Raw genomic sequence first — 16,064 nt, 5'->3', positions numbered from 1 at the left:
AAATGAGAAATTTTAACTAGAAATAAGACAAATATTCCTGGTAAGATTTTGAGTTTTTGCAGTGTGGGAGGTTGGACTGTCAAATAGGTTTTATAGTGCTGCGATTTCCTGATAAATACCAAGACAGTTCATACAAGCATGTAGTAATTGTGTAAAACAGCAAGATGTATGGAGGCAGATGGAAATATCACTGGTTAATCGTTGTTATTAAATGCAGCAAAGTAATTAGTGTAGTTGTTTTCAACTTTGAAAATCTTTCACTTCACCTGTCTTCAAACTGTCTCAACTGTCACACACAAAAACTTCTAGAGTTAGTTTTTTCTCAAATACCATCTCATTTCACCATTAGACAAACACAACTTTGTGTTAAGACGGCAATTTGCTGAACTGGAAAGTATTGATAACGGAGCTGACAGCAGACTTCAGCGCGGCTCAAACACTTTCAGTTTGCCCCCTTTTCATTCGGCTGCGACAACGAAAAATAAATGGCTGTGTTGCCGCAGCTAATCATCGTAGGTAAAAAACCATGTGGAAGGAAAGTTTAGACTGCTGTTATTTATTTATTAACCCAATCCGTCACTTCCCTCTGAGCAGCTGATCCTGTCAAATTATCTCCCCGCTGCTGTGCAGGTTCTGTCTGCTAATGTGACGACTGCAGTCCGGACTTTTCAAAGAGATATATTTATATAGTGGAAGGTCCAAACTAGCGAGATTTCACTGGGAAATATCTGGAAAGAGTCGGACAGATTTCATTCACACATATACTGTATAATGATCATTGTTTATATATATATATTTGTACATTCAAGTGTATGATACAATCATGACTCACTTTGTGTCTAATAAAGTATCTTAATGAGTGTATTTTCTATCATCTCAAATCTGGACTTTGATTTCATTTTTAATAATTCTCACAGTAAGAAATAGTTAAATTCAACAAAGAATCTACACCAGGGGTCGGCAACCCGCGGCTCTTTAGCGCCGCCCTAGTGGCTCCCTGGAGCTTTTTCAAAAATGTTTGAAAATGGAAATAGATGGGGGAGGGAAATATATTTTTTGTTTTAATATGGTTTCTTTCGAAGGACAAACATAACATTCTGTTTTCCAATCCTGTAAAAATGTGTAGAATAAATACAAAATTTCAACATTTCTGAAGATTTGACTAATGAGGATTTGTACGGAAGAGTATTAGGGCCGTGCAGGAGAAAAGATATTTGAGAGGGGAAGATTTTTTTTATTGTGTACTTCGGGAAAAAAGTCGAAATGTCGAGATTAATGTTGAAATACAATTTCAAGAATAAAGTTGAAATTTCGCCTTTTTTCTCGACATTTCGACTTTTTTCTCGAAATTGAACTTCAACATTAGTCTTGACATTTTGACTTTTTTCTCGACATTTCAACTTTTTTCTCGAAATTGAACTTCAACTTCGACATGAATCTCGACAATCTCGACATTTCGATTTTGTTCTCGATATTTCGACTTTTTTCTCAAAGTGCATAATGAACAAAAAAAAATCTTCCTCTAAAATATTATTTTTATTTTTTTCCTGCCTGGCTCTGATATTCTTCCGTAGTTTTGCGTCGTAGCCACACGTTTCTACCAGCAGGGGGCGCCAGGCAGGTGGCTGTTGGAAACAACACCTACACAGATAAAACCGGCACCAACTAGAATTTAACAGATTTGTTTCAAATTAAATTCATTTATTTTTTATTTTATTTTTATTTTATTAGTTTGCACACAATAAAAGTAACACTTACAATCAAAATAGTAAAACAAATGTGACAGGAGAGGTCAAAATGCCAACAGGCTTATTACAGCGGACCTCCCCTCAATTTAGGAAGTAAAACAGTAATTTAAAAAAAAAAAAAAAAACACGACGAAAACTATAAACAAAAAACAAAAAAAGTTAGACTACATAGTTACAGATCATCAACAAAAAAAACCCTAAAAACTTGACGGAGAAAAAACAAAAAGAAGAAAAACAACAAAAAAAATCAACAAAGAAAACTTGTGACCTTTTTTAAATGTGAATTAAATGAGATGAAAAATGTCTTTTAAAAATCTAGAGAAACAGCTTTTGATAATGTGAGATTTGGAGTATGGATTTGGAGAATTTAAACCATTATTTTAAAAAATCTGTAAAAAAAAAAAATGCAGAAAGACAAGTAAAATCCACAGAACCCGACAGATTTTTACAGTTCACTTAAAAGCAGTCCACAGCCGTCAGGACGGGCGTGACGGACTCCGAGCTGGACACCATGTAGTGGAACTGTGAGAGACCCGCGGCTTTGTTACACGCTGCACCTGAGAAGATAAGAGCAAAAACAAAAAGACTGTGTTAGAAAAATAGTTCTTTATTCTGATCAGAAATGAGGCCTGATAAATAACTTACAATAACACCTTTTATCTGCATATTCTATCTTGATAATTCCTTCAACTGCCCTTCAAATCTCTTAATCCTCCTGTCTCATTTGCATTCTGATTTAACTTCATGCTGTGCCAAGTAGGAGGTTATGTGTACAAGAAAAACACTGGATACCTTTTCACTAAAGGTAAGACATCGAGCAAAAATATGTTATTTCGAAGGTGAAAAAGCCATTAGCTCTGCAAAGGAGGAAAGTCGACGGAAGTGCTTAATTTGTCACTGTTGCCATGAGAACAAAGATTCTTGGGTGGAAATGAGCGTTGGAGCTGAGGAGAGGATGACAAACTTCATGATTTAATACGTTTAGTGAGGTTGTGGTTCGGTTGAATGTTTGGGCCAATAGTAAATGTGAATAATCCGCTTCCATGAAGAAGGAACTGCATTTCCAGTTTTCCTAACATGTTTGAAGGAAATTTTTGTTTATTATTAAAGTAAATCCATTTTATACGACGGAGTATTAGGGCCAAACTAAGACAAAAAAAAATTGTCATAATAATATGAGAAAAAAAGTCGTAATATTGCGAGAATAGTCGTAAAATTACGAGAATAATGTCGTAATTTAGGAGAACTCTAACAGGAAGAGCATCTTCTCCCTGTGTTAAAATGAGGAATATTGAGCATCTTGTGAAGTTATATTTTGGCATCGATTTCACAAATAAGGAAATACTTAAAGGAGCTGTATGTAAGAGCAATAATAAAACGAATCATAAAATGACCCCGATTTAAAAATCATGTTCATTTCAAATACTTATGTCACTGACAACAGCACTCAAGCCAGGATATTCCAGTTTAAAAAGAGGAGTTGCAGCCCTCAACTGATGTTTATGTTGTCATTTTTTGTTTTGGCCTGAAGCTCCACCCTCCACCTATCTCCCAATCACCAAGTCAGTATTGTTTCGGCATCCGGGTTGCCAGCTCGGCTCTAATTATCGCAGCCATGGCAGCCTACGTTCCTGCTGCATTCTGCAGCCTACCTGGCAACCTCTGGTCGGGGGGAGGAGGGGGAGGGTACACGCCGCTCAACAATATTTTGAAAGTGACTGCAGTACCAGTTTTGGCCATTTCTTACAGACGGCTCCTTTTAAATTAAGTTTTTCCTTATTCGATGCTGATGTGCCAAAAGATTAAGTAACTTAATCTTTTGGCACATCAGCATCGAATTATTATCAGTATAAGGACTTTAAAACGATTGTGCAAACGACTGCGTCTATTTCGAAGAAGGAACAACACAGACTTGGAAGAAATTGCGTCTTTTGTGGAAAAGGAAAATCTTTCTGATCATCCTCATTGTTTCCTAAGAAACAACAAAACCTCTTTGAATGAAAGCAGATGGAACCACCGCTAGCCTTGCAGTCACCACTACTGTACTATAGTATACTATACTATACTATACTATACCAGACAGCTCCTCTTCCACAAAAGACGGATGTGCTCTTCCTGTTAGTTTTCACAGAAAATACAACTTTATTCTCGTAATATTACGTCTTTATTCTCCCAATATTACGACTTTATTCTCGTAATATTACGACTTTATTCTCGCAATATTACGACTTTATTCTCGCAATATTACGACTTTATTCTTGTAATATTACGACTTTCTTCATGATGTTTCAGGCGGGGCGCAGTGCGCCCAGGTAGGGGAAACGTATTGGTGCAAATCAAAAAGCTTTACAGGAAGTGTTTTTTTTTTATCAAGTTGTAGAGTCGGATACGAGCCGTGTCTTTCTTCGTGTCACAGGAAAGAAAGATGTTCAGACGTGCTGATGCGGTGGAGACGAGTCGCAGCTCTCAGGCTGTGTGGGGAGATTTTATCCTCAAACAGAGTTAGGAGAGTCTCAGGTTCGTCTAGACCACGGCTCGGCAACCCGCGACTCTAGAGCCGCATGCGGCTCTTTAGCGCCGCCCTAGTGGCTCCTGGAGCTTTTTAAAAAAGGTTTGACCTTTTTTTTCCTTTTTTTCTTCTTTTTTTCCTTTTTTAGGGCCCGAGCACTTACAGTGCGAAGGCCCTATTGTATCTGTAGGAGTTTTTATTCTTTCTTTATTCTTTATCCTTCTGACGAAATGAGGGCCTTTTTGCCCCCCTAAACGTGCCCCAAAAGTCACCAAATTTTGCACGCAAAAAAATTTGATATTTAATGGTTTGCATTAATGGGCGTGGCAAAATGGCTCAACAGCGCCCCCTAGAAAACTTTGTGCTTCAAGCCCCACGATACGGTTTGACGTACATGCACGGAAATCGGTACACACCTGTATCATGTCACAACTTAAAGAAAAGTCTCTTGGCGCCATGGCCGAAACCGAACAGGAAGTTGGCCATTTTGAATTAATCGTGTAATTTTGGCGCAATTTATGCCAATCCTTCTGCAGTTAATACGGCCCGAACCGTAACGTGCACCCAGGTGTGTTATACATCAAAATGTGCGTCTCCATCCTGCGACGACGCGCATTACTTTTCTCAGTCAAAAGCGTTACCATGTCGACATTTCGACTTTTTTCTCGACATTTCGACTTTTTTTCTCGACATTTTGACTTTTTTTCCTCGACATTTTGACTTTTTTTCTCGACACTTTGACTTTTTTTCTCGACATTTCGACTTTTTTCTCTAAATTATACTTCAATATTAATCTCGAAATTTCAACTTTTTTCTCGACATTTTGACTTTTTCTCGACTATTTCAACTTTTTTCTCGAAGTGCATAATGAAAAAAAAAAATCTTCCCCCAGTTATAACTAACATAGATACATGCAGCATGCGTTGTCTTCATTCTAAGGCTTATATACAAGACTTTTCATTTTTTGCAGCTCCAGACATATTTGTTTTTTGTGTTTTTGGTCCAATATGGCTCTTTCAACATTTTGGGTTGCAGGCCGCTGCTCTAGAAGCTGCAGCTGCAAACACACCGTTTTCAGGTGTTACTTCAGGGAAAGTTGGGGGGAAAATCTGACAGCTTCCAATGGGGCTTGCATAACTGCACAATTTAAAGTTGCTGGGGTTGATGATCACTTCAAAAGAACATTTTACCGTGGAAGTTGAGGAAAAAGAAATCCTGTTTCTACCACTCGAGAAGTTAGTGGAGATTTCTTTGTGCTTTATATCTCACTAAAGCTCATATTGTACAGCTCAGGAAGAAGTGGGCCATCACCAATCTCTAATTGGATCTCTAATTGGATACGTCAAGGTGTCGTCACAGCGCGCTGCACCCAAGCCGGACTTCCTTTTTGTTTTAACTTCAACGCACGGACAGCGTGCACGGACAGCGTGCACGGACAGCGTGCACGGACAGCGTGCACGGACAGCGTGCACGGACAGCGTGCACGGACAGCGTGCACGGACAGCGTGCACGGACAGCGTGCACGGACAGCGTGCACGGACAGCGTGCACGGACAGCGTGCACGGACAGCGTGCACGGACAGCGTGCACGGACAGCGTGCACGGACAGTTCTCTCATAGAGAACTGAACTACATCCAGGGCAGGACACACTGTTTTTCTCTGATATTTATTTATTTTTTTTAAATGTCTTTACTACTATATTTGTAAACCTTATTGGTCCTCCTTTTCTGGTTTAGTTTTGCTATTGTTTGTTGTTTTTTTTGTTTCAATGATGGGTAGCTTTATTTCTATTTTCTGCTATTTGAAAATGTATTTATTACAATACATTTAAATGCTGGTAACCTTATTGGTTTCTTTTTTTCTGATTCTTTTTCTGGTTTGGTTTAATTTAGTTTTGTTTGTTTGTTTGTCAGTGGTTGTTGTTTCTTTTTTAGTGTAAATTTGTTTGTTTTTTATATTGAAAGAATTCTGGATAGCTTATTTTGGTCTGCAGGACAGGGAATAATATAAGCACTATGCTTCTGCTTCTGCCTTTTTAGTCACTATTTTGTCGATAATGTTTGTGTTGATAATACTTAATGTGATGTGACTGAATAAAGAATTTTAAACAAAAACAAAACAAACACCGAGCCCACTGCATCCCATCTGAGGCCTGCTTAGATTTAGCAGTACTTTAACTTTCACGCATGTCACTGTTCTGGGGAGGGAAACAGTTATGGAGTAAGATAGCTTTCAAAAAGATGTGTCCATGTTAGAACTATTCGTAATGATAAACATTTGTATGTAAATAAAAAAAGTTGTACCCAAAATTCTGCTGTCACACACGAATCTGATAAATTATTAGGGTTAGGATTGTTTTTATGCGAGTATGAATCTAAAAGCTGTGAGTGCAAAGTCTTATGAATACAACTCTAATTTTGAATGTTGACATAAAGAGTCGTGGGTGGTGTCATCGGACTCGGTTTTGAATCCTTGAACATAAGTAGTGCAAATTAACCCCGCCCTTCATCTGATTGGTCGATATCTGATAGTTCTTACTTTCTGTCATAACTTTTGAATGGTTTGATATAGAGAGTTATGGCTGGTGCCATCCGCTAAATGTCCAGGCCTGAAGAATCTACATGCAAGTCATACAAGCGCTTCCACTGCAGCCTGAACGTGCACAAGGGTGCGAGGGCCCGTTCATCGCTGCTTGCAGCTTTAATTTGCTTTTCTTTTTTTTTTTTACATCCCTGTGGAAACATGTCAGTATTCCTAGAAAGAGCGCTGGACGTGACTCTCACCATAATGGCCTGTTGTGTTAGCGCAGATGATGGCCCCGAAGAACTCTGGGTAATGCCTCTTGATTCTGGAAATGGCCGACTTGCAGGCGTCTGAGGGATCCGTCCCGGCTCTCATCAGCTCCACGGCCAAGTAGCTGTTGGCAGGATGACATGAAGATATAAGGCAAACTAACAAGTATGTGCCGTCAGGGCCACCAACCGGGGTCGAGACGGCCGTGCCCTCAAAATTAGAACGCTGTCCGACTGTGATGTCAAAGATGTAATGTCAGAACGCACTGGAGAAATGCAATTTTGAAACACTCAGTTTCACTCCATGTCATTCAGAGAAGATAACACTGCTTTTAACATTTCCATAAAGGGAAAGGGGGAGGGTTAGTGTAATTTATCATTACTTTTAAACGACTTGAACTACACAGACACCACTGGAGTTCATTAACTACACCGACCCAAGGTCAGTCCCATCAAAAAATAAGGAACACTTGAAATCGGCTGTAAAAAGTCTCCTCTGTAAGAAAGGGCTTTTGAAAAAAAGGACGTGAACCTTTTTCCCCGGCGAATACTTCTGACCAGAGATAAACCGTGTTAAGACTCAGTAAGTCATCTCTTAATAGTCCCTTTTGACTTTTGAGAATATACTTTACATATTAATATATCATTAAACGGAAACATAAATCCCCATTCAAAAATATATCAAGAGTGTTTTTAAACAACAGAAAAAAAAGAACCTGCAGTAGATCGAGGAGAGGAGTCAAAAAACTACAACTGACACAGGCGACCCTGTGTGTGTGTGTGTGTGTGTGTGTGTGTGTGTGTGTGTGTGTGTGTGTGTGTGTGTGTGTGTGTGTGTGTGTGTGTGTGTGTGTGTGTGTGTGTGTGTGTGTGTGTGTGTGTGTGTGTGTGTGTGTGTGTGTGTGTGTGTGTGTGTGTGAGAACAGAATGATGTGCTCCCTGAATGAGCCCAGATAAATAAAGCTTGCGGAGTGGAGGGTTAGAAAAAAACTCCAGCTCCTTCAGTGAAATCCTGCTTCCTGGGTGGAGCGTTGGGATGACAGTTTTGGGGCAACACAGTCGAGCCTCCTCTCTTAATAACACTATTTATGCACTTGGAGATCAAAGCGCACATTAGAAGCCGGCTGTTTAAAATCTACAGACTTCACAAATGTCAATATGTATTTTTGCTGTCAAAGAATTTAAAAAAAAAAGAAAAAAAAAAAGGATAGCAGTCCCAGTTTCCACAAGATGACTAAGAAATAAAATCCTGTTAGAGTTTGGATGCAGTCAGCATGTTTAAAAGGTGCATTTGACTAGTATTGAGCCGTTTGGGTACATAGGAACTACAGTATACATTGGATGTGAATGTGAATATACTCTGGTACATTCATTATTTGTATATTTTTCAGATATCATTGCCAAAATATCATTGCCAAAAACAATAACTCACACACTTTATTCACTCCTGTTGACAGGCGAACAAATCCCCCCGAGGCAGCGGAGCCTGAACTTCTATCCAACCAAGCCTGCAATGAGTTTGCCTCTTTCTTTACTATCAAAATTTAGAAAATCAGTCAGTCAGAGCTCCTGATGCAGGATATGCGCTGCCTCTGTGTCCACTGAGAGAAACCAGGACATACTCTGCCAACAGGCTTTTTTTAAAAAGGGTTGCACTTTGTAAATAATTCAATTCAATTCAATTCAATTTTATTTGTATAGCATCTAATACAACAGATGTTGTCTCTAGACGCTTTCCAGAGACCCAGAACATGACCCCCGAGCAATTATTACATAAACAATGGCAGGTAAAAACTCCCCTAGTGGGAGAAAAGCCTTAAGCCAAACAATATAAGTCTCTGCTTTCAAGTATCTGTCCTTAGTACCCAAAACAAACTGTCATTTAGCCACTTTTATGAAAGAATAGTCTTAGGCCACGTTTACACATTGCCAGGTATTTACAAAAACCGATATTTCCCCCTCTACGTTTTGAAAAATACCATAATTTACACGAACCTGCATAAATACGCTGTTAAGCTGCTATGAGCAGCCAAACCTACAGGGGGCAGTGTAACGAGAAGCATAAAGTCATGCTAGCCAATCAGAATCCTGGAAAAAAACATCAACAAATGACACGTGTAACTTCCAGTTACTTCCAAGATGAACGAGAGTCTTTCGTTTGGAGTGACAGAGAAGTGGAGTTACTTTTAAGTGTGACGTTAGAATATAAAACAGGTAAAATACAAGAAAATATTGACGGTGGCCAAACAAATTGTGAACACAGGTCGCACTCATGACGCTGGTGACGTTTCTGTCACATAATGTGACGTTCTGAAGCCTAAATGTCCGTTTCCCTCTGTTTACAAGCAAACGTGAAGACAGAGTTTTCAGAACTGATCGTTTTTGGTGACTGAGCTTCGTTTTCGTGTAAACGAACGGCCAAAACGCATGAAAACACCACCGTTTTTGCCACGTGTAAACGGGGCCTTAAAATGTAACTCATGAACAGCTATAGGCTCGTATCAAACCTACACTTTCCTAGTAAAATTACAGAAAAAGCTGTTTTTCAACAGCTGTATAACCTCCTGACACTAAATTACTATTTTGGTGTTTTCCAGTCAGGTTTTCCGGCCTTATCACAGCACTGAGACAGTTCTAGTAAAGGTCTGTAATGACATCCACTCCGACACGCACAGTGTAAAACATTTCAGTCTTGGTCTCACTGGATTTCAGTGCTGCATTCGAGACCGTCGACCAGAACATCTTGATAGGTCGGATGAAGAACTGAGTGGGACTTTCTGGCACATTACTTACCTGGTTGGAGTCCTTTCTAAAAGGCCGGGACTATTTTGTATCTTTAGGTAACTACAAATCGGAGATAACAAAAATAACGGGGAATTCCTCAAGGTTCAATTCTTGGGCCTCTGTTTAACATCCATGTTTCCACTCGCTCAAATTATGAAAATGTATACCCATAACTATGCAAATTACATATTTATACAACCAGCTCACCAGGAAACTATAAACCAATTCAAATATTGATCAAATATATATATGTATATGTGTGTGAATACGTGTGTAAGTAGATATATATAGATATAGAGCAGATGGAGTTAATATAGAGATAGTATGGTGTAAATAAGTATATTTATATAAATATTTATATGGGCATGTGTGTACAAATATATAGAAATACTCAACTAAGTGTATGTATGTATAGGTAAGTGTGTGAGTATAATTATAGTATAGTTAGTTATTATAAATAAGTGTTAGGATTAATTAAGTTTACACTTCTTCCTACTCCTTTTTGCACCTGTAAATTAAGATATTAAGTGTTAAAGTATGAAAATCTTTGTTTTGTTGTTTTTTTGTTTGCTTTGTTTTGTTTTCTTATCTTCTCTTTAATTGTTGTCTTTTACATGTACAAAATAAAATAAAATCAAAAATAAAATCAAATTGATATTGATCAAATTAAAGAGGGATTGTGTCAGAATTTTCTTCAGTTAAATGATGACAAAACAGAAATCATAGTCTGTTGAGCCAAGAAAGAAAGATTAAATGTCAACACTCAGCTTAAAGCAGTAAATCTAAAAGCCAATAGCCAAGCTACAAATCTGGGAGTGGTTCTGGACTCAGACCTGCATTTTAACAGCCACATTAAGACAAAATCAGCTTCAGTTTACACCGACTTCCTGTCCGTCAGAATAGATTTTTAAATCCCGCTGTTAGTTTATAAATCTCTGAATGTTCTAGGCCCAAAAATGCATCTCTGCAAAAACTCAAAATCTTAACAAGAATATTTGTCTTATTTCTAGTTAAAATGTCTCATTTTTAGTCAAAAAAAAAATCTCATTACACTTAAAACGAGACTCATCACTGGAAAAAACAACAATTTTCACCTGTTTCAAGTAGATTTTCACTTAAATAAGGTTTTTGCTTGTAATGAGAAGATACATTTTCTTGGAAACATTTTTTAGTTGAAACAGGTGAAAATTGTCAAATAAGTAATGAGATTTTTTGACTAAAAATGAGACATTTTAACTAGAAATAAGACGAATATTCCTGGTAAGATTTTGAGTTTTTGCAGTGTGATCTCCTGAACCATCATGAACCAACGCCTAATTCCTGTACCCAGAGTTAGAGCCAAACTTCAGCTTTTAAACTACTCACCTGTGGAACAAAGTCCCAGAATGCATCAGTGCTGCCGAAACTCACTACAACCTTTATATCTCGCATCCAATTTGTTCTATTATTTTTAACTTATCCCTGTCAGTCTTTAATTCTGCTTTTGAACTCTTTTTCACTTTTTAATGCATTTTTTTAAAATGTTTTTATGAAAAAGTACTTTGAATTTGTCTTGTATATGAAATGCGCTATACAAATAAACCTGCCTTGCCTTGCAAAGTTCAGTAATCAAAATGTTTACAGCTGAATCGGTCTTGCAACAGCAAGTTTTGACCTTCACTTTCCTTTCATATTTTCTTGTCATTAAATTTTCTTTTTTCTTGCCATTGAGACTGTCCTCCACCAACAAAAGGTAACGCAGAAAAGGCATTTTATTTTCATTATAAGAGAGGTAAAAGCACCTGGGGAGAAAGCGCATCATGATGTCTCCATCTCCGGTGGCTGCAGCAGCACCTGCTGAACTATCTGCATAAGCTCCTGCTCCGGCGATGGGAGAATCTCCAACGCGGCTGCAGGACGGGAGAAAACACACCAATATAAACACAATACGTCAGGAAAAACAACACTTAAGAAATGTTCCATTAACTATAGAACAGCTTCTCGGCGTCTAGACTTGTTCCGAATCAATATTTAAAAATAATTTGATTTGATTTGATTTTTATTTGTCTCAAACATGCACAAGCATAAAACAAACGGTATATATAATAATATAAAAAAATAAAAAATAGCACATTATGATGAAGTGCTAGTTTGAGAAGGAGCTGAAGGAAGCAAAGATTATCAAGTTCAGCCCCCCCTTACATTGTCATATAGTATATAATACAATTATATATATATATACATACACACACACACACACACACATATACACACACACACACACTTATATATACATAAATACATACATAAACACATACACACACACCTATACATATACACATCCATTTACACACACATACAGACACACAAATACAGACACACATTCATAAAAATTCAGAACATTTAACTTTAATATGAATGAATATAAATAAAACCCACATTACAAACATGCTAACTAAATAAAATCCTGTCTAAAATATAAAATAAAGCTATCCAGTCCTTTGTAGCTGAAAACATCATTAAAAATAAACCCAACTCAGTAAAGCTTGTTAGAGTCAAGCAAAAATGATATCGGCACTTTCTTTACATGATAGTTTTTCATATTTAACACATGAGCACATCTGGACTTTTGTTTCAGAACAATTACCTGAAATAAAAGTGTTTGTTTTCTATAAAAGACACTCACACGGGAGTATTCTGATCATTTGTCACGACAATTACGGTGCATGTGTAGAATAATCTTACATTTTCCGTGGGCAACCTTAAAGGCCAGGAGGAAAGGAATATAATACTCATAACAATGTATTCATTAGTGAAGAAAGATGTGGAGAAGTACTTGGGAGAGTGTGATGTGTATCCAGAGAAACCAGCTCTCACTGCTCTCTGGACGAGCTGTTATAGCTGCAGGCCGGAGGCGGCAAACCCGACACCGGCGCTTCACTCAGCCCTTCACGCTTTTCCTTCTGGCTCCGAAGTGGAAGGAGCAAGACTGTGTGAGTGCGTTTACATGGGAAGTTTAATTCCTCTTCAGAATTAAAATTAAATCCGATTTAAAATGAGTAAAAATTATCATGTAAACACCTCATTCCGAATTAAACTTAATTCCGAAGTAAGTGGCTGGTTTATTCTGATTTTAAATCCGAATAGAGTAATTCCGCGATCATGTAAACACTCATTCCGCTTTAAATTAATTCCAGTCTTTCTGCGCTGCTCATTCCCTCGCCCGTCTGTCTCCATGACGCTTATATTCCGCGCTGGGCTTGGTTTCCAAACAAAGTTTCAAGATGGCAGCACGCAGTAAACGGTGGTCAAGAGCAGAGACCATTTATTTAATAAATAGCTTGGAGGACCTGGAAATAATTAAAAGAACAGATGGCAGGAAACTTAAAAATTGTGAGCTTTTCAAAGTTAGGAATTGGATAAAGCCGAACAAACGTGTTTTCCATGTAAACCTCAATTTGTAATTACTAGTTCCATGTAAACTCGAAGGAAAATAGTTTAATTCTGAATTATTTAATTCGGAATAATTAATTCCTAATTAAAAAACATCATGTAACCGTGTCCAATGGCCAGGTCCTCCAAGCTATTTATTAAATAAATGGTCTCTGCTCTTGACCACCGTTTACTACATGATCGCAGAATTATTCTATTCGAATTTAAAATCGGAATAAACCAGCCACTTACTTCGGAATTAAGTTTAATTCGGAATGGCCATTTTCATTCGGAATTAGGAGTTTACATGGTAATTTTTACTCATTTTAAATCAGATTTAATTTTAATTCTGAATTAAAGAGGAATTAAACTTCCCATGTAAACAAACTGAATGAGGGTTTTCAGATGACTGCAATTTCTGCAGCTGGATGTAACTACATGCTACATGTTGGACTTTTAACCCCCAAAGCGCACTAAGGGTCACAAAGACTCCGCCAGGGTTAAATAACAGCCGTAGGAACCATTTCCATAAATTGCATAAATTCTAAAGAACGGAAACAGCAGCCTGGCAGCTTTTATAAACGGTTGGAAACAACATCATCCACACTTAGAGAGCATAATATGAGCTCAATATGAGCTCTTATACTGTTCAGAAGTTTTTGGGGAAAGAAAATTTGCAAGTGAAATCTCTAATATTCTTATCTTCCATTAAGGCTCCCATCAGTGTTGGCAGAGTAATCTTTTCAGTGCCCTGAAACCACACCGATAAGATTCTCTGTTTAAAGTCGATGAAATGCACTGCTACCAGGTAATCTCGATTGTCCTTCCTTCAGGAGATATTTTTCTGTTTTAATAAATGAATGCCATGGTGCCACAGAATAACCTGCAAGGACATTTGGTAGAGAAGTGGTTACATGTGATCATATTACTGCACCGAGCAGCTGCTGAACTTATCTACATCTTACACATGAAGCCTGTGGAACTAGTCTCTGCTTTTACATTAGCATGTGCAGAAAATGAAGATTTGTTGTTGTTTGTTTCCATTAACCAAACTTGCAGGCTTTGTCATTAATCAGGATTATGGTTTGTGCAGCAGCACTGGATGATGTCTAGTATTCATGTAAATATTACACCCAGCGTTGTGTGTGTGAGAGATTTGGTTTTTCTGGCCTCGTTTTCTCCCACACCGACGAGAAGTGGAGAGTGATGTGGAACAGGAGCAGTGCCCTGAAAATGAAAGACATACTGCAGCCTAAATACCGCATAAATGCATGATGAAATGTTATCTACTAGTTACTTCAAAGCAGCTGCAGTGCGGGGAATATATACATTTAAAATAAGATAAAGAATACCTTTCATAGTGTGTCTTTAAGGTGGTTGTGCTCGTACTATGTCAAGATCAACTTTTGAAAAACACTCCCCTGGAAGATTAACTGTTCAACAGCTCCATACTGTACGTGGAGCGGGTGAGCCATTATCTACTCAAGATTAATGAACATCCAGTCAATAAATTGCGCTTCTGACCGAGTGCAGTGTGCATGTTTTTCCAATTTCCAAGGCTGAGGATGATTTGTGGCTGAGACGGTATGAATATCTTCTTTTAACCTATTTTTCTTATATTAAGTCAAGGCGGCGTGTGTGTAGTGTACGAACCCTGGAACCTTGTGGGTTAGTCCGTTGGTGGATGTTCCAGCAGCCACGTGACCGTTCTGATCCAGAGCAATCATGCCTGGTGCAAAATACAAAACACACAAGCAAAAATAACATCATGAACATGAAAAATCACGTTTTTTTCTCATCAAAACACAAATTCAATAGAGATGCACCGATTAATCGGCAACTGTTCGGTATCGGCCCGATAATGTCGTTTTTGATCGGAGATCAGAAAATAATAGTTCAAAAGTTCAGTTTGCAAAGTGTGTGCAAAGGAAATACCCCGAGGAGGAATGTTATAAAATAATTTCCACACAACGAAGCTGATAAGACATTTGAAAGTTTAAATTTCCAAAGTTGGCTGCCGCTAAGGCAGAGACAGAAAAGGAGCAACGCCGCTAACTCCGCTGAACGTAACAGAGACATAGAAACGACAGCAAGAACAATGAAGAACTACATCGTAAGGTAATGGATTCATAAGCCTTGATCATCAGCCGGTTTTCATTGTAGAAAACATCGGGTTTAAACGCACTGTTTGCTGCTCAGATCCGCGATACGCGCTGACGAGATGTAAATCTTTCACTGATGAATGTCCGCCGGAGTTTTACCAGAATATATACAGTCCAAACCCTAATGCAGGACGACAGTCGTGTCAGTCGCTTCACGAGTGACATCTGGAGCTCTAGTGTTATAGTTTCCTCACACACGGCGGATGCTAGCGCTAAAGCTTTCACAAAGCTTAATAATTCATAATTAATTTTTATTTTAAGATTGAATTCCTCTTTCCACAGGAAAACTAAGGTTTATAGTTTACAACTTGTATCAACTCTTGGAGAGTGACATGTCTGCTGTTGTCTGTGTTGCTGCACATGTTGTACATAATTATTATTGTACATAATTATTACCACAGCTGGTGCAGCTGAAGCTGGTAAACTACACTTCTCTAAGTCTCTAGAGGGTGAAATATTGCATATTGCCTCAGCCTGAAATAAAACAGACAATTTGATACTTTCTCATCTCCTAATTTTTATACCTAACAATACAATGTCAGTGTTGTACATGAGACAACAATATTGACAAATTTATGGATTTCTCGCTGTGATCGGCAAAATCGGGATCAGCAGATACTGGTTTTGGAGATCGGTGATCGGTAGGGGTGTAACGATA

The 16,064-nt window shown here is 38.1% G+C and overlaps 1 protein-coding gene across 2 annotated transcripts in view; it reads right to left on the bottom strand.

Annotated features, from left to right (window-relative positions):
• Positions 1–1,576: 1,576 nt before the first annotated feature.
• Positions 1,577–16,064, bottom strand: part of aga (aspartylglucosaminidase) — a 33,424-nt gene continuing 18,936 nt past the window's right edge. The window contains exons 6-9 of one of the 2 annotated variants that reach the window (XM_061726182.1): positions 14,898–14,973; positions 11,615–11,722; positions 7,041–7,174; positions 1,577–2,305 (exon numbers count right to left, since the gene is read on the bottom strand). In XM_061726182.1, coding sequence (XP_061582166.1) covers positions 2,205–2,305; positions 7,041–7,174; positions 11,615–11,722; positions 14,898–14,973 — 419 coding nt within the window. In that variant the 3' untranslated portion in view covers positions 1,577–2,204. The remainder of the gene's footprint in view (positions 2,306–7,040; positions 7,175–11,614; positions 11,723–14,897; positions 14,974–16,064) is intronic. The other variant, XM_061726183.1, reaches the window with a different exon arrangement.

Source organism: Cololabis saira, chromosome 7, assembly GCF_033807715.1.
Source record: "Cololabis saira isolate AMF1-May2022 chromosome 7, fColSai1.1, whole genome shotgun sequence".
NCBI lineage: Eukaryota > Metazoa > Chordata > Actinopteri > Beloniformes > Belonidae > Cololabis > Cololabis saira.
Note: the sequence above shows the minus strand (reverse complement) of the source record. Positions and strands in the feature narration are given on the sequence as shown.